At 45.6% G+C, this 19324-nt stretch overlaps 1 protein-coding gene across 2 annotated transcripts; it reads right to left on the minus strand.

Moving 5' to 3' along the window:
* Positions 1–7874: 7874 nt before the first annotated feature.
* On the minus strand, positions 7875–18634 carry LOC109995107 (MSL complex subunit 3). 2 transcript variants are annotated; one of them, XM_065951751.1, is made up of 14 exons: positions 18358–18634; positions 16474–16556; positions 16206–16301; positions 15713–15807; positions 15507–15604; positions 15209–15358; positions 14910–15067; positions 14660–14818; positions 14337–14572; positions 14156–14245; positions 13303–13412; positions 13060–13159; positions 12878–12962; positions 7875–9683 (listed from the first exon to the last, which is right to left on the minus strand). In XM_065951751.1, the coding sequence occupies exons 1-14, from the start codon at positions 18454–18456 to the stop codon at positions 9584–9586; spliced, it is 1659 nt and encodes a 552-aa protein (XP_065807823.1). In that variant the 5' UTR covers positions 18457–18634; the 3' UTR covers positions 7875–9583. The 2 variants fall into 2 exon arrangements, with proteins under 2 accessions (XP_065807823.1, XP_065807822.1); XM_065951750.1 differs by having other exon boundaries at positions 15230–15358; positions 18358–18601.
* Positions 18635–19324: the final 690 nt, after the last annotated feature.

Below are 19324 nucleotides of genomic sequence, written 5' to 3' on the forward strand. Positions count from 1 at the left end.
TAGCGAGTTCGGGCAGTTTTGAGTTATGTCAGTTGACGAGAGGAGACGACTTTTGGCCGGGGTTTTTTTTTTTTTTGTCGAGGGCGAGACGTTCAGAGATGCCAGAAATCACCGTTAAGCCGTTTAGAGGTCTTGTTGCCCCTAATTCAATAAAACATCTGAGAGCGAGCACTCAAGTGATATACAGCACCTACAATCTCGAACACTCAACTTTATAACATCGAGCTGGCTGGTGAAAAGTGCTGCCTATCTGATTATCCTTCAGATTTATGAGCGGACGGACTCGTGTCCTCTGTGCGGAGTATATTGTTCTTCTGACGGCTGAATTAAGCTTCAGATTGCTTTATCAGTTACTCTGTTTAACAGAATGCTAATAGATGTTCCAAACAAAACGTTATACAGATGTAAATCACGGTCAAATGAAATCATGCTGACAGTTTTGGCAGGACAATGCCATTCTTTTATATGATATACTCAATAATAGCTTTGTGCAATCTGTGGATATTATGATAGTCAGTGGAAATTCTAATTCAGAGGCCAGCTCCATTTTCTACCTCAGAGGTGCCACCTGGTGCTGGTCCTCCGCCAAGGAGCTATCTATAGCCATGACCGCAGGGAGGTGAGCATGTTAGTACATGCCAATGACCCCTGTGAGTCTAAATTTATATGTAGCATGATTAAAAAAAAAAAAAGGTAAGGCCGGGAAATCTGCTGGTACAGTCTGGTGCATCAATAGGAAATATCAGGTTTTACTTTCCACTGTAGATATGGAGACTTCTACTGGATCAACCACCGCCTGACACCAAGCCACCGCCATTGGACTTTGTTGCCCCGACAATCACCACCTGAAGCCAAGCCACCACCATTGGACTGTGTCGCCCCGACAACCACCGCCTCACGCCAAGCCACCACCATTGGACTTTGTCGCCTCGACAACCACCGCCTGACGCCAAGCCACCGCCATTGGACTGTGTCGCCTCGACAGCCACCGCCTGACGCCAAGCCACCACCATTGGAGTGTGTCGCCCCGACAACCACCGCCTGACGCCAAGCCACCACCATTGGAGTGTGTCGCCCTGACAACCACCGCCTGACGCCAAGCCACCACTATTGGACTGTTTTGCCCCCACAACCAGGAACCCAGGAAAACTCGGGGGGAGGAGTTTAATATGTCCTCTTTAAAGCAAATAAATGTCAATATGAATGTGTAAAACAAATGTGGGACAACAACCTTCTAAATACCCCCAAAACCAACACATACAGGTGTGTATGTGTGTTTCATGTGCGTGTCATGTTGGAATAGACTTCTGGCCTAATGACCGTGTCCATCTGGAGGGCTTTGTCGAATTTATGTAACCAAGTTTGTTTACTGGGAAAAGCAAGCAAAAGAGTCTCCTAAGTAAAGGCAATTTTGTTTCATCCTTTTACTAGCATGAACTCTATGTTATGTAATATTGTCATATTGGCTTGTCATGGGAAAGCAGGGGATGCAGGCGAGGAAAAAGGAGGGCAAAGTCACAGGACGAAGGAGCGAAGAGATTTGAAGGGAGAGGGGGAGAAGACCGAATGAACAAAACAGAAGATGGATTTTAAATTTATGGTGAGGGGACGCGGTGATAAAAGACAATGTCATCCAGACGCAGAGTTGAAGCAATAACCTGCCATCAATTCTCACAATCGGTATCATTCACGGCTAAAAGACTCTCAATTAGAGATGACACAGACGAGTCCCTCCCCCAGCGCCAAAGGTCCTTTCTGTTTCATTAAAAAGAAAAAAAGAGATTCATCCTCCCTTTAATTACACTCTCTACTATAAACTTGATCCAGTTACTGACCCTGCCACCTGCTCAACAGTGCAGAAAATCTGTGCTTCCCTTTTACATAGTTTGGGTTGTTTCTGCCAAAACAGTTGCTCATTTGCCTGAGGAGAGAACAGCGTTTCTCCGGGTCTAATTACTGCGTAAAGGTCACAATTCAGTCAAAAGACAAAGGACCATCTTTGGAGGAGCTTGGCAGAATGTCTTAGCAAAAAATGGCTGGAAGTCAATAGTTGGAATTCCACACACATACAGCTCAAGAATCCAACAGGATGTCAAATCAGTGTGCGAATGTTGGCCGTGTGATCGAGTATTCCTAACACAAATGAATTTCCATTTCCCCTCATTTATTCCTGCCCATTTTCCATTGGATGTCACCGAACTACTTCCAGTCTGAAGTTGGTTTTAAACACCCAAGGTGGACAATATTGGTAAAACGGATCACAGTTGATCTGCATTCACCCACCACGGTTCAAGGCCCAATGTGATCCAATGTGTCTGCCACATCACATGCAGCCATGTTGCTCTCATGAATCTCGTCTGAGCTTGGCTCTCTTTGCAGCCTCGATTTATTTCCTGAGGGAAATATGTGGCTGCTAAACGCCTCACTGGTGTTCACCGACTAGTCGCTAAATTCGTCTGCCTGTTGCATCACACTAGGAGGGAAGTGTTAAGTGGATTTTAAATATTTTCGTCGGAAGGATTAAAAGGAAGAGCATGGCGCTCTTCTTCAGAATCTATGATATTCCCCGTAGTTTTGCCGCCTATGGATCGTGTCTTGTACCCACATCCTCTACCTAAAATAAAAAAACATGCAGTAAAAAGTAACAGCAGTTTCGGTCATTGTCAACATACTGTTGCCATAGAGACAGGACGATGATATAGGGGAGATAATCACCTACTGGGAAGATGCTTATATCTCATTAAACATGAAATAATCCGCAACATATTGATGCAACTAATGACAAATGACTCTGCATCTCAATTAAGTATGTATCCATCATACACTGGGATAAAGCAGAGGATACTAAATGTTGGTTTAGGCAGCGCCCATCCTTCAGGCTGCACCGTGAAGCCTCACACCTAAGCCCGACTTCAAATCCTCTCAAACTCGATGTCAAAACCACAGAGCTTGACGGAAGAGGAAAATGCCGTTACAGCCGAGAGATAAGTGGGAAGGCTCTGATCAGAGCGCCTCAACCCAACTGTGAAAATGTCTCCCCGTCTCACACTGTGCTCGCCTGGAGAAAATGAAGCAACTTTCTCCAGAAAATCTTCAGAAAGGACCCGAACCATTTACAGCCTCTGCTTTGAGGAAATGAGGCACTAAGTGCACCGGGACATGGAAACACACTTTACGTTTGATTATCTGTGCTGTGCTGTAAGTAGGCGAAACTGAACTGAAGTCGACTTCAAGCATAAAAAATTGGACAACAATGAATAGGCAAGATACTACATAAGGCTAAAAAAAAAAAAAGTTGGAATCATGACAGGCCTTAAAGAGGTTAAAGAATGAATGGACAGATGTCTGGTTTCAATGTTGGATTATGTAAATGGCCTGATCAATGATTGATAGTCCGATGTCCAATATGGCGACCGCCACCCTTTTGGCTTCATAACTCCTCTCCAGAAACCAATGAGTGACACGAGTGAGACAACATCCATGTTTTATACAGTAAATGGTTTGTACAGCATTAGAAAGGATTAGCTTAGCAAAGCATAGCAAACGTACTGAAGGCTGGGGAAACCGCGAGCTTGATTGTCTTTCATAAATTTCATTGGGTCCAAATTAATAAGAGATAAAAATGTTTACATTAATGACTATTTAACTATGACCATCACTAATGCTAAGCTAAGCTAATTGCCTACTCTAATCTAACTCCGAGAAAACATACACTTGTGCTCTCAAAAATATCGAACTATGTATTGATTTAGAATATTAAAACATAAGAGCTGATCAAACTTTCAAGAAGAGGATCTGTATGAAGTTCGGCACAAAATACTTCAAATACTTGGAAAAAAAACACAATTAGAAATGACAATTCAAAAACAATCTACAATGCATTTATAAACTAATCCAATACAGACAACGGGTCCATGCGCTCGACACTCTCTTACAGATTACATTGAAATGTTGAGTCCTACCTCATGACTCAGTTGGCCATGATGTTGCGTCTATGCCGGCTACATTCCTTAGGTTGCCACCAGCAGAGGGGCAGACTGATAAAAACAATTGCCACAACGGCAGCAAAATAAATTTTATGTTGGTAGACAGATGGAAAAAAAAAAAAAGAAGGAAATGTTGCAAGGCAGCTGAGAAACCCGCAGAGGAAACTGGACAAGAAACGATGAGAGCTGGAGAGAGCTGCATGGGTCCCAAAAAAATAAAGAGTAGTGATGGGATCAGGTGACTCAGCAGTAAGCAGAAAGTCGGTCAATCTCTTTATCTGCTTTTCCCCTTTATATCTGTAGCTCTCCCTCTGCGGTATGATCCTCTCCAGCCCCCCCCCCCCCCCCCAAAAAAAAGCCTCTATGGTTCTCTCCACATCTGGGGATGAAAGTTTTAGGTTTGGTTCGTAGAAAAATCCTCACGGCAAACGCAAATACAGTAACTGTAAGAAATATAAGTATTGCTAATTATACTATCAAAATTATTAATCTCATGTGAGGTTTCTCGATCTTATCCCAGATGGTCCAGTCATGGCTAAGCTTCCCTAAACACACCAGCCAATGGGATTTAAGCGCGCTGACCGCTGTAACCTTTTTAGACTTTAAATACAGCACAAGAACATTAACCGTTTCGCTGCATATTGCCGAGTCAGCGGTCGGCACAATGAGAAGAAGGCGAGGACAGATCTGAGGACAAACAAACGTTTTCAACCACGCTTTTAACTGTTTCTGGGGGCGCCTGTGGGGTAGTGGTTAGTCTGCACAAATCGTGTAAAAGGCTGTTGTCCTCCAAGTGGCCGTCCCGGGTTCAAATCTGACCTGTGGTGATAATGCTTGTTGTAATCCATATGGCGCCCTCTGCTGGCGAAAGAGAGCTGCTACTTTAACACAAAGATAGAATTCCAAGATTATTATTCAGAATATCTTTGTATGACTTGGCCGAAGTTTTGAAGTTGACCACACGCTCATTAACGACCAAAACTTGGAGCATTTGGATGCCGCTATTTTGCTAATTACTAAGTAACTGATTTAAATAACAGGATTAACGTGGGTGGTCTTAGACCAGTGTTTCTCAACTGGTGGGTCAGGACCTGAAAGTGGGTTGTCGAGATGTGCCAGGGAGAAAAAAAAGTATATTACAAAGGATATGAAGCACTTTTAAACATGTTTCTTCGGTTTGTTGTCTTTGCTCTGTCACATTTTGTACCGTCTGAGGTTCAAATTGCGCAATTTTATGAAAATATTTTTTTCACAAAGGAGTTGGTGTTGGGTCCTTAGGCTGGTCCAGTTGAGAACCAATAGTCTAGACGAGTTTGAGTGTGGACTAGATTTGCTGTTTTTGTGAAATATCTTGAGATAATATTTCTTATGATTTGGCATTATGTAAATAAGCTAAGATGTTAGCTTAAAATTGAGCACTGTTAATCAAGTTTCCTTAAGTGTGACCCTATTCCTATTTCTCACCAGCAGATTGCAGACGAAAGTGTTTCTGTCACTCATTTTCGCCATGTCCCTGATGAACGCTCTACTTATTACAATCATGTACTCACTCGTCATCCCCGAGAAATGATGTCTCCCTCCATGCAAACCCCCTGACACGCACTTCAGAGGAGACCCTGATTGAATGAGACGTCTTCGGGTGCTGGCACTCGAACGGTTTCCAGCCGATGGGAGCAGTCAGAGGAGTCAAGATTTGGTCGGAGCTGACTGATGTGAGGTCAGTGCTGAGGTCGAATGAGGTCCAGGAAGAGTCCGAGGAAGCAGATGGGCTGCTGTCTTCCTTCTCATCAAGCAATCTATCTCCTCTGTGCATGGCGCAAGACGGAAAATGGAGACGGCGGGATGATTGGGGGTAGAAAAATGCAGCCTGAAGATGACTAATGAAGAGAAAAAGGGGATGAGACTTGGATGGAGACGATGTATACATTGAAGGATGTCTTGATGCAGCAAAAGAGAAAAAAGTAAAGCGCACTCTTACTTTCCAAAAGCTTCTCACGCTCTTCTCTTTGGTCTCAATAAAGTACTGATGAGAGACTGAGGATAACGGGAAGACAAAGGACCAATCAGAGGAAACTCTAGACACAAGGGATGCTGATATGGATTTGAGGGCAGGAAGAGGAAACCTCTCAGCGACTAGAGAAGAAGCCGCAGGGACCGAAAAAAGCGGGGAGGAAAGATATGACCTAGCCGCTGGAGATGAAAGGGGAGGAGGAGGAACAACAAAAAGGAGAGGTGGAATCAGGTGACCCTAACCCAGCAGCACTTATGAGGTGATAGCGCACAGCCCATTACATCCCATTTCCCCAACACAACAATTGAATCATGTGGTAAGACGATAGACACGGTGTGGGGAGGGAAATCGATATGAGGCTGGAACTGGTGGCTTCTGTGGCTACATGATAGCAGCAGGCAAGAAAGTGCCGTCTTAGGTTGCAGCGATAACCGGCTCATTACAAGAAGTCTCACCCAGTCCAAATACAATTAGGGCTCACCACTAAAAACCTATTAGGACCCTCACACAGTAGAGGTAAGGTAAGCCAGTCTCCTATAAGTCCATTGGGAATACATTAAGGGAGTAGTTCTGTAGACAGTTAAGATTAAGACCACACGCGTGGAAGAAGAGACTGCATCAGGGTTGGCCAACAAATCAGAAATCCAGCAAGTAAAAACTCTTGATCTAGCACATCCAGCAACCGTTTCCATTGCAGTTTTGGAGAAATCCACAATGATCGCCTGATTTTGACACAGGAAGAATACAAATTGAAGAATCGAAAGCTTTGAAGGTGTTTCGGTTTGTCTAACTTCAGCGAACCTTTAGGATTTCATGACAGCAAAACATCAGCTAATTCTGTCAGAGAATGCCCCACATATGCCAGGGACATACATACTAGTATTCGTACCACTAATGTATAGAGTAGTTGTCCTAGTTCTAGAAAGCCAATTTAACTTCCTTCCGTCTTCATGCTAAGCTAAACTAAGCTGAAGAACTTAACTTTGGCGGAAAATCATTCAAACAAAGCTGACATTTGTTTTTTTGTAAAATGTGCAACTTATTGGTTAAAGATCAAAAATGGCCAATAAGTGAGCAAGTTTTCCCAAAGACCAAGTCTTAAGATAAAGGTTGCTACTTGGCCACACAAGGGTAAAAAAAGGTATTTAGGTGTCTGACAGCTGAGACTTTTGATTGCCACATCACTCGCCATCAGCTGCATGATGAGGCTATTAAGTTATAGGACAAACCCCAGGGCGACCTCCGCTAAAGAGTTACCAATGAAGTGTTACAATAGTCCACATTCCACCATGATCGTACGAGTCAATGGTTTGCACTTTCACTTTGTCCTGGGAGTTTCTCAAAGTCCCTGAACATGGCGGTGTCTCAGGACAACCAGTTCCTGATTATGATTAAGATATCTAACTCCCCTGAAGAACCACTAAAAAGCTCAACATTTAATCAAGGGCAGATCTAAAAATAATAGCCTGAATAAAAGCAGAATGGGTCCCAAGTTCAAAAGGAATCACTCAATTTGATTTAAAGTGCTTTAAATAAGCTCAAATAAAAACAGAAGCACCACGTAGACAAGGACAGCAGATTCAAAATGTCAGTTTCCTGTGACAGCAGTTTTAAGTTTTAATCAGGTGTAGTGGGGGGGGGGGGGGGGGGGGGGGGGGCACAGAAGGTGAAGGTAGCTGATAAAAGTCTCCTGTCTACATTTAACTTTTAATAGAAGAGTGCTTCGCGAGGTGAGTTCAATAACTCAAGCCCATTTGCATGCTGATTCATCTTACAGTGTTAAGTGCAAAGGGAGGGGAAATGTGCAGGGGTCCGAGTACAAGGCTTTGGAAACACCAGACACACCGTGTAGAAGAACAGAATCGGGAAACGTTGAGTATGTGTGAAGACATAGAGGAAAGAAAGACTTTATTTGAACTTGGAAAAAAAACCAAAAAGAAAACAGACATCAGACCAAAAACACTGCAGAACTTATCACAGGCTACAACAATCCGACCTGTGTACAACATACCAGAAACATATACAGCAATTTACTGTAAATTACACTATATTTACAGTATTTGTTGGAGAGACATTTGTTTGTTTAATCAGTACTTGTAGTTGGAATTAGCTAAGTTTTTAGAACAGATTTAAATAATTGAACATGCTCATGAAATTGTTTTCAATTAACAACATAAAGATCAAAGAGTTTTATTTTGTATCAACACTTTACCAATTTTCCCGTGATAACGAGTCATTTTAGGTTATCATATCTCGATAACGACTGATTGGTCGATATTAATTTATCTCATTGTTTCATGATAGCGCAACCATTTTCTTGTAATCTTGGAAACAAAGGGCTGGTCACTGTGATCGGCCTGACCCTCACACTACAGAGGTAAGTTTAGCCTCTTTCTGCGTTTGTTTTTGCTTTTGGGACTCTTGTTATCACGGGAAAACCGACTAAATAAAATGTATTGAAACTTGTCCACTCATGGCTGCTTTAGTTCTGAACATTATTTTTTTTTTTGCAAAGATAAGATTAGATAAGCCTTAGACGCTTTGAAACAGTTTGTTTTTGACACATTCAGATGATTGCCTCATTTTCCTTTTGCTTAAAGAATTGAACTGGTCTCAAATAATCCCTTTTCCACTTGCCTATGTTTAGCTTATTAATGTCATTGATATTGTGGATATGTGACAAATACATGTCATACAGATAAAAGCAAAAACATTCTTCACATTTAAGTCTTTATTTTATTTTTCAAGTCGTTTCCAGGTGTCGCCTCCTCACCGAAAACCAAAAGGAGAGAGGTGATCCTGCTCTGTGCAAGTCCAAACGGTTCCCCAAATGTTTGTCATAAATAGCAAATACCCTTTTGTTTTTTTGCAACGGTGATTTAGTTATGAAGGTTTACAGAGTGAGAGAAGAAGAGCAGAAAAAGACATTCGTCAGACATTCACATGAGGACATAAAAAGAAGAAAGACATAGAGACTGAGTCGTGAAAAATCCAGAGTCAAAAGCAGCAAAGGAACTCCGGGACAGGAGGAGCAAGACCTTTTAAATTCCGAGATGAATCATATCGAAAGGGGCGTAGCTTACAAACAGTCAACAAAGCATAAACATTGATTGGACAGGCAGAGCGCAGAACAGAACATGAATCAGTGCGCCTTTGTCTAACGGACCACCATTTCCCAAACCTGACTCTAGAGGGCGACAAAGTCAACGCACAAGAAAAAAAAAAAACTTAACTTGGCTTTAAAAACTCCAGGCTAAGTAAGGGAGAAGGGGAATCAACGGTGGTGGTGTATATATACACGGGTATATACAAAAAGAAGAAGAAATAGCCGTCTACATGCAAAGCAGTCTCACTCAAAGAGCATGGCTGAGGGTTAGTAGCATGTTAGAAGCAACAGGGTCCATAAGGCAACAGCAGCTAAACATATGGAGAGGGGGAAAAGTCTGTCCAGGACGACAACGCAGCTGGTCCTTCCGAGTGTTCTGCTATTGTTCCTCTGTACGTGAGGACGAACCAGGTAAGTCTAGACAGGCTACAAAAAAAAAAAATGTTCAGAGAGGAAAACACAAAGGCCCGACACCTCCCTTCAATAAATGGGCCTGGGTTGTTTCATGTTGTAGTGGGCCTCTGATGCCGACACATATGCAGACTCAGGGAAAAAATCCTCATGGAACTCTGCCAGAAACCTAAGAGAGAGGAGAGGGGGCGGGGGGAAAGGAGAGGGGGAAATGTGGTAAGAAATTTTGAACAATGTTCAGTGGTAATAATTGAATTCAAGTGGTGTGAGAAAGCACAATGGGCTTACAAGAAGGGGGGGGGGGGGTATCCATGACAGTGACAAACCCCCCCCTCTATCTATCCCTATACCACCATCAACAGGGCACCAATCGCCCCTGAGAAAGACACAGACCATGAGAATGACCGAGCAGCAGTCAGAGAGCGAAAGAGTGAAAAATCCCCCCCCCCCCCGCCGCCGCCCCCCCCTCCCTCTCATCTAATCAGTAGCGGGGAAAACTAATCCGGAATCTTCTTAGTATCCGCTACTCGGCCAAATCCTCTAAATCTTGCCATCTCATCTTAGCTCCACCGGCCTTCCTAATCTCAATGCAAACAAATTATCCTCATCAGAGGAGAACTGACAACCGCTTTGACAACGGCCGACAAACAAGACGACGTCATGGCAACGATAACAGGGAAGACGAGGGTGTCGGATAGACGGTGAACGGATCGAGGGGAAGCAGAAAGGAAGTTTGTTCGCGGCTTATTCTTCACAATTAAAAAAAAAACCTTTCAGTGTATGTTCATCGATTGCACATTTTCATCCGCGGCTCCTCGTGCTGATCTTCGCTGCAGTAAGAATAACGCAAGGCGAGCCGCTTTACACACAAACACACACTGCACATCGACATAACGTATGTGTACACATGTGCACACACCCCGCACTTAATCATAATCATGCATCGCCGAGAAAGGGAGAGTGAGAGATCAGCTGTGGCCAAATCCCAGAATGCATTGCACTTCACTCTCTGCGACATCAATCAGTTCTTTTTTTTTTCCCCCTCCACTCGGGCACAATCTGCCACGAGGGGCTGGTTTCAGAGGGGGGAGGCATGAAGGATGTCCTGAAGGCGACGCCGCTCCGGTTTGTATCCAGTGTCCTGCGAGAGCCTCGGACACTTTGAAAACATGAATTAATTCACCAGAAGAAGAAAAAGTGACTAATACTGAACATCAATACTGTTCTTACGCTCATCTGAGCTGCAAAAAAGGACGCCACTCAGTCATGCAGTGACCTGCATCATCTTGCAGAATGATGTTCTATGAAAACAGATGCACTGATGATTTGCAGTCTATTGGAAATACGGTAAAATGTTCTACCCGTTTTTCCACAGCTAATGACGACAACGTACGACATACCGATGTATGAGGACAAACTACAAATTCCGCTGAAAAAGAACGAGATCTACAGAGCCATCTTGTAAACAAAGACATCCTAGGAGGGTGATGAATATGGGGGGAGTAAGGGGTTAGGGTGTATAGTGTAGGGGGTAGAAGGTAGGGAGTAGGGGTTAGTGTGTAGGGAGGAGGGGTATAAAGTAGGGTATAAGGAGTAGGGGGTAGGAAGAAGAAGGTATGGAATAGGGTGTAAGGGGTATTGAGGAGTAGGGGGTAGGGAGTAGTTTATAGGGAGAAGGGGGTAGGGAGAAGAAGGTATGGAATAGGGTGTAGGGAGTTGGAGGAAGGGAGTAGGGTGTAAGGGGTATTGAGGAGTAGGGGGTAGGGAGTAGGGTATAAGGAGTAGGGGGTAGGAAGAAGAAGGTATGGAATAGGGTGTAAGGGGTATTGAGGAGTAGGGGGTAGGGAGTAGGGTATAGGGAGAAGAAGGTATGGAATAGGGTGTAGGGAGTAGGGGTTAGGGTGCAGGGAGTCGGAGGTAGGGAGTAGGGTGTAGGGAGTAGGGGTTAGGATGTAGGGAGTAGGGGGTATGAAGTAGGGTATAGGGAGAAGGGGGTAGGAAGAAGAAGGTATGGAATAGGGTGTAGGGAGTAGGGGGTAGGGGGTATGGAGTAGGGGGTAGGTTGTAGGGGTTAGGGTGCAGGGAGTCGGAGGTAGGGAGTAGGGGGTAGGGAAAAGAAGGTATGGAATAGGATGTAGGGAGTAGGGGTTAGTGTGTAGGGAGTCAGATGTAGGGAGTAGGGTGTAGGGGGTATGGAATATGGAGTAGGAAGAATTTTCTACCCGTATTTCGACGTATGAGAAACCGATGTATGAAGAAAAACTGCAAATTTAGCTGAAAAGTCAGAGCTCTACATACAGAGCCATCTTATAAACAAGGTCATCTTAGTGTACAAAGACGTTCTATGAGGGTGATGATGAATATGAAAAGAAGACAGAGTATACAGGACAGATATCTGCAGAGCTTTCTAGTCAAATGGAGCGTTGCATAGTTTCACAACACAGTTAGTCAGCACCAGCAGTCGTTTTTATGGAGGGGAGGAAAAAAAAAAAGAGGCAACTCTGGCCTCCTTTAGATTTCCCCGTCTCTGATAGTCCAGCCTGTTTGCTCCGCAGCACTGCCTGCTGGCAGCTGGCGGTACTGCGTTGCTTTGATTAAGAGAACGAGAGAGACCTAAATCCCCCCAGGTTTGGGAACCGGCTGAACTGAAGATCGCTCGGGAGGATTTAAAGATTAGACCCGCGGCGCTTGTGTAACGCCCACTCATCTCCCTCCCCGCTAACACATGCTCTTTCTCACTCCATCTCCTCCCTATCCTCCAAACCCCCCACCCTACCCCTCACATGTACTTACTTTCCCCCCCTGCCTTTTTATTTTGTTTTATTGATAAATTCCTGACAATGACTACTTTCATTATTTATTTGATCATAGCTACTGTTGTCCTGTAACCTTTAATCCCTCGCTTGATACAGTTAAGCCGGCTACCAAACGCCGCACTACACCAGTGTAGTGCATGAATGTGAGTCAGGCTGCACCTCCTGCTCCTCTCTCTTCGGGAAATGAGAACTTCTCTCAGCCTACTATTAAGCTCCGACACTTAGCTAGGTCACACCTTGGTTAATGAACCGCGCAGGTTATTAGCAGGGTGCAATCCGGGAGGCTGAAGTGCTTCCTTTCCAAACGCATCGGTAATTGAATGCGGCACCTCGTCTTTTTACCCTCCAAGGAAATGATATCTGTTCACCTGAGAGCACACAATCCACTTTTTTTTCCAGGAGTTGTTACATTTCTTTATTATGCCTGAATGTCTCTGAGAAGGAACTGCAAGCCTCGGTGAACCGCAGATTAAAAACCTCCGAGATGTCTTCTGAATTAAGGTGATAAAAAAAAAAAAAAAAACGACATTTCTTGACGATGAGTTACCTGAGAAAGAGCTCCAGATGCTTCACCAGGGCTCGGAGATTCCTCTCGGGGATCTGCATCTTCCCCAGGATCTCCGGGAGCTTGACTGGAAAATGAAAAAAAAAGGATGCTGAGCACGGCGGGGGGGGTTTCTTTTGGTGCAGTGAGGAAACCAGGGGCGAGGGAATGGATCGGGCGCTCACCAAAAAGCCGCAGGAGGTGCTGCGCTCCGTACAGGTAGGAGGGTGGAGGAGGCTGGTCGTGCAGCGGGTAGTTATCTGGAGTCAGCTTCCAACTTAGGACCTGGTCGAGAGGAACGTTTTTAAACACACATGTGGTGAACGTTTTGTTTCTACTGCATGTAAAATGTGAATCTTTGGATATCAGAGGTGACTTGAAATCCATTTTTGTGAAAGTCGGGGAGTAGGGCAAATGAATTCCATCACCTCGTTCAGCTCGTTGTTCCTGCGGCTCTCCAGGCCGTAGAAAGGCCCGCTGCGCTCTTTACTCGGTGTCGAGGGCAACGGGGAAGAGGAGCCGCTGTGCACCGGGGTTTCTGGGTAAATAAAGGTAGAGAGAGAGAGAGAAAGAGAGAGAGAGAGAGAGAAAGAGGAGGGAGAGAGAGGAGGAGGGGAGAGAGAGAGAGAGAGAGGAGAGAGGGAGGAGAGAGAGAGAAAGAGAGGGAGAGGAGAGAGAAAGAGAGAGGGAGAAAGAGAAGGAGGGAGAGAGAGAGATAAGGGGGAGAGAGAGAGAAAGAGAGAGCGAAAGAGAGAAAGAGAGAGGGAGAAAGAGAGGGAGGGAGAGAGAGAGGAGGGACAGAGAGAGGGGGAGAGAGAGAGAGAGGGAGAAAGAGAGGGAGGGAGAGAGAGAGGAGGGAGAGAGAAAGAGGAGGGAGAGGAGAGAGAGGAGGGAGAGAGAGAGAGAAAGAGAGAGGGAGAAAGAGAGGGAGGGAGAGAGAGAGGAGGGAGAGAGAAAGAGGAGGGAGAGGAGAGAGAGAGGGGGAGAAAGAGAGGGAGGGAGAGAAAGAGGAGGGAGAGGAGCGAGAAAGAGGAGGGAGAGGAGAGAGAGAGGGGGAGAAAGAGAGGGAGGGAGAGAAAGAGGAGGGAGAGAGAGGGGGAGAAAGAGAGAGGGAGAGAGGAGGGGGAGAGAGAGAGGGGGAGAGAGAGAGAGAGAAAGAGAGAGGGAGAAAGAGAGAGAGTTGATCTCTTGGGCTTTAGAGGGAATCAGAGAAGTGAGATAACTCCATCTAGTGGGGAAAAGTGGGAACTACAAGCCAAGTCCAGATTGAGTGCGACTTACTTCTGTCGAGGTTGAGGAAGAACTTGGGCTGCGACGACGTGTCGACCAGCCGGCGTTTGAGCTGCGGGGAAGCCGTGGCGCTGCCTCCACCTGGGACGACACACGTGTTGTGTTTAGAAGCGCCACAAAACATTCTACATTGCATCGTTTTGATCAGTACGGAAAAGGAAGTTATCACGACCTCCGCTGCTTCCCTCGGCGGGCCGGTCCCCTCCCGACGTGTTCCTGGTGGAGCGCCGCAGTGACTGCGACTGGTAGGAGATGCAGTCCATGTCGGGGTGGCGCCGGCGCTTCGGGGTGGGAGCCGGCGCCGTCGGGGTTGTGGCGGATATGTCGCTCAGAGCCGGCTGGCTGTCTGTGGACTGCGGGGTGGGGGGGTTGTGTCCCAGCGGGCTCGGGCTGCGCTCTCTCTGAGCACTTCAAGACAAAGAAAGAGAAGAAGACAGGGCGGCTTGAAGCTCGACGCTACAGCACGCAGACGAGCGAGGACGAGAAGACACATACCTGCTGGAGCAAGGCGAGCTTTCATGGACGGCCAGGAAGAGCCTGGAGGAGCTGACCTTCTTGAACTGAGCTTGTTCACACGGGTAGAGGAGGATCATGGGTAACGTGAAGTCGAACGTGATCCTCAGGCCGTCGACCATCTCTTTACACAACTCCTCGCTGTAAAAGGACAAAAAAAAGTCATGTCTTTTTCTGCGCGATCATCGAACGTGCGCAAAAAAAAAAAGGAAACGCCAGCGTGCCGGCTGACCTCTTCTCGGGAGGGATCGGCTGCGGGCTGCTGCTCTGCGTGGCGTTCTGCTGCCGCCGGTACCTCTCGTTGGCCATGAACGCCTTGTTGATGGCGAAGTGCTTGACGTAGGATTCCAGGATGTGCACCACGTTCGTCTGACAGGGAACCATCACCAGCTGGGACGGGGAGGGGAGAAAAAAAAACACGGCCAACGCTTCAGTCGTGCAAATGCTACGGTCGCTAACAACGCTAACTTGAAGAAGCACAGCAGCAGCCCCATTCAGCATACATGTTGAAAATAAAGAAATGAAACACACCTTCATATCTGCTGCATTTACCTTCTTCCTCTTGTTGATGTAAAAGCAGTCGTCCTCCAGCTTCTTCTTCAGGACGTCCGGGATGTTGATGTCCACGTGGACGACCTTCTCCTCGCTTTCCCGTTTGATGTTGACGTCCGGCTCGACCCTCTGAAAAGACGAATTCAACAAACACACGTGTGTGATCATCGGCGTTGTGGCCGTGTCTTTGGAGTGTGCGCGCGTGAGTGAACGAGAGGCGAGGGCGTGAACTACGGGAGCCCGGGGCGATCAAAAACCGACGCAATCCGCCTCCTACCATTTTGTTGATGTCCTCAGAGAAGGTGCTTTCCCCGCTGTTTGAAGAGTCAGGGTCGGAATCGTCCCCGTCGCTGCTGTCAGAAGACGAAATCAAACCTGCAGATTTAAAAAAAAAAAGAGAGAGAGAGAGAGAGAGAGAGGGGTGTGTTAATACGGAAAAACAGGGCGGGAAGGTCAAGTCAGGCAGAGAGGAAGGCTTCTCACATGCGTCATCACTGTCGTCCTCTTTCGGGAGAGTCTTCAGAGCAGATTTAGTACCAGACTGACGTCGCCGCCGTTTGGCCCATCCTTTTTTCTTCCTACAGTCGGGGGACGCAAAACAAGACAAACTCCACCTCAGTGACTGCTTCCTGAAAATTTGAAACAGGCGGCAAAACCGAGGCTTACACTCATAATGCTCGGGGTCGGATCTGCTCTTGTTTGTGCATATGAAGGAATCCGGGACAAGTCATTTTGATGCGAGAACAAACATGCTGAGAAGAATGTTTGGAGTGTATGGAGCTGCACAGTCCCATGGCTTTGACTGTGATGCGAATGGCTTGCACATGAACAGGTAGTATCCATGGTAACGGGGCTCCTGATTTTCCAGAGCCCCCCTCCTAGCTGCAGCCGTGCACACATTGGAGAAACTGAACCACACACAGGTACGGGGAAACGGCTTTCCTCGATTGAATGAAGCAACATAACATGGACTTACATGCGACCTAGAGCTTTGCGAGCCAACCTATGTTGCAATCTACGATTTTCCTCGGTGTCCCTTAGGACATGATCTTCTGCAGCCCAACGATCCCAGCTACCCGAAGGAAGAAAAAAAAAAGCACACACAAATATTTCAGAAATAAGAATCCACACACACATTGTTCAGAGCTGCACCGTCACACAAAGTGGGTGAACGTGATTTGACCGCACAGTGAGTACGATCGACACGCGTGGTTTAACTTCAACGATCGTTTACTGTCACGTACCTCCGGTTCCAACCGTTGAAATGAATCTGGTACTTTGGGACTCTTCTTCCATGTTCGTCGGAGCCAATCAAGACATCAAGGACCTAAAAGTGTGGACGCAAAAAATAAAAAATATAATCAAACGCTGTTTAAGGACGAGGCCTCCCGCGCTCTGGTGATCTGGCTGTTTACGGGCGTTTACTCTTCCAAGTAATCAACCAACCAGATTCTTGCCATAATTGCTCTCAACCAATCACGCTGCTGCCGTCACCTTTTAAAATCTCGGGCCCTTTCCGAATAGCCACAGTTCAGTAGGCAGTTCGTACTTTTCAGTATGGAGTTTCAGTATGCTGAACATTTCAGTATGCATACTAACTTCCGGGGTTTCATGCAGTTTGGATCGGAATGCGTCCTTTCAGGAAATGAATTGCGTTTTTACCACCCACAATGCTGTGCGAAATTAAACGTAAATCGTCACATCGCCTGCGCCTAGAGTCTAATCTAGAGTTAAAGTCCTGACTGAAATCACTACTTTTAATTAACAACAGAAAATATAACAAATATCTGCATTATTATAAAAGCTTTCCCCCTCTATTTAAATAATGATTTCACTATTTAAAAGCGACTTTATTGGTTTATTTTACTTTATATTCTGCATATCACTGTCTTTCATTTGTTCTTTCCTTTATGTACTGTATGTTAGTTAGTTATTTAATCTGCCTTTCACTTGATTTACATTGTGATATTGTTTTTTTGTTTACCTGACTGTATATGCGCGTTACTCTTCTTGAATAAAGCTAAACAAAAAAATGAAAAAAAAAAAAAAAACAGGTGAATGCGGCCGTAAATGATGTCACTTCTCTCTGCTCTAGAAACATAAAGAGGAACACTCCTAGGCCTTAACCACCTCCAAGGACACTTAGGGGTCCCCCCAGTCTCTGCCCCCCCAGTCTCTGCCCCCCAGTCTCTGCCCCCCAGTCTCTGCCCCCCCAGTCTCTGCCCCCCAGTCTCTGCCCCAGTCTCTGCCCCCCAGTCTCTGCCCCCCAGTCTCTGCCCCCCAGTCTCTGCCCCAGTCTCTGCCCCAGTCTCTGCCCCCCAGTCTCTGCCCCCCAGTCTCTGCCCCAGTCTCTGCCCCCCAGTCTCTGCCCCAGTCTCTGCCCCCCAGTCTCTGCCCCCCAGTCTCTGCCAGTCTCTGCCCCCCAGCCTCTGCCCCCCAGTCTCTGCCAGTCTCTGCCCCCCAGTCTCTGCCCCCCAGTCTCTGCCCCACAGTCTCTGCCCCAGTCTCTGCCCCCCAGTCTCTGCCAGTCTCTGCCCCCCAGCCTCTGCCCCAGTTTCTGCCCCCCAGTCTCTGCCTCCCAGCCTCTGCCCCAGTCTCTGCCCCCCAGTCTCTGCCCCACCCTCCTCCCCCTCCCAGGCTGAAAAGTTTGGGAACCCCTGAGCTGTCATGCAAACATGTGTTGAACAGCATCTCGTGTTCAGCTTCAACATGACGTCACTTCCATACAGTCCGCTTAAACATGACGTCACTGCTAGCCTCTAGCTCTTAGCATCAAATAGACCAGCTACACCACTGAGCTAACGTTAGCCAGCCTTTTTTTTTTATTAAGCTGCGAAATTATTCAAAGTAAGATTTATGTGACACGTTTACAGCACGACATTTTGAAGCAAAAGAAAAAGACTAATTGAAACAAACAAACAAAAAAAAAAAACCTCCTCTTTGCTTTTGACGGCTAAAGGCCCAGGATGTACAGATGTAAACAAACCCGTGACAGCTAGCAGAGCTAACGTGCTAACAAGCCGAGCTGTCGAAAACAACACAAAACGCTTGATTCTCCCGTGGAAAGTGTTGCGTTTTGTGGCAAAGTGCAATGTGCCGCAAAGCGGGAAACGTGCAGGAGGTGTTACCTTCGCGTCGTACAACACTTTAGCCTTGGTGGGGTCGGGTTCAAAGCACAGGACTCTTTCTCCTTTGTGAAACTGGTATTTAATTCCCCGCGAATTCATTTGTTCATGGCGACGTGTGGGGGAGGGGGGGAGAGAGGGGGCATCGATCTGGACCCTAGAAAACCCCTTAACCCTTCCCGTGCCAAACACTTTTCCACGAAGAGGGGGGGAAACGCGCCTGTGTGCAGGGATGGTCGCGACGCAGCGTCGTGCTGCCTTCACGGAGTCCTCGTAAATCCCAATTTTTATTTTATTTTATTATTATTTTATTTTTTTCCGTCAATTATATTTCATTCAAAGAAACAGTGAAGTTAAGAAAAACAAACATAAAATCTGAAAAAAAAATTGAATGAAAAGGAGCAGAAAGAAGACTAATCTTATAATATAAACATTAATTAAAACACAACAGAACACTTCATTCAAAAACAATTTAAATTAAATTAAATTGGCTGCAGGCAAACACAGCCTCCGTCCTCCTTACCAATTCATTATGCACCGTACAAAACAGTATCTCACTGACATATTTATTCAACAAACAACTCTTCAACAACTAAATAACTTATTATTATTTAGCATCAATATATATCTTTACATATATACTGTACATTCTATATATTTTTATTATATTATTATACTAGTCTATATTATATAACATTTCATTATATTGCACTATATTGTTCATATTGCACTAAATTATATTATATTATACTACATATATTATATAACTGCACTCTGCATTACTGTGGTACAACACTGCCTCTCTTCACTGCTGTTTACATTACTTGCTGCTATTTATCATTCCAAGTCACTTTAATCACTTGTCACTTCATCTTGTCATTCTCTGCAAATACTGTCTCAATTCTCAATTCCCCCCAGTTAACTTCATCATTCATTTTGTACTGTATATATATATTTTTTATTTATCTTA

This window comes from Labrus bergylta, chromosome 24 (genome assembly GCF_963930695.1).
Source record: "Labrus bergylta chromosome 24, fLabBer1.1, whole genome shotgun sequence".
NCBI lineage: Eukaryota > Metazoa > Chordata > Actinopteri > Labriformes > Labridae > Labrus > Labrus bergylta.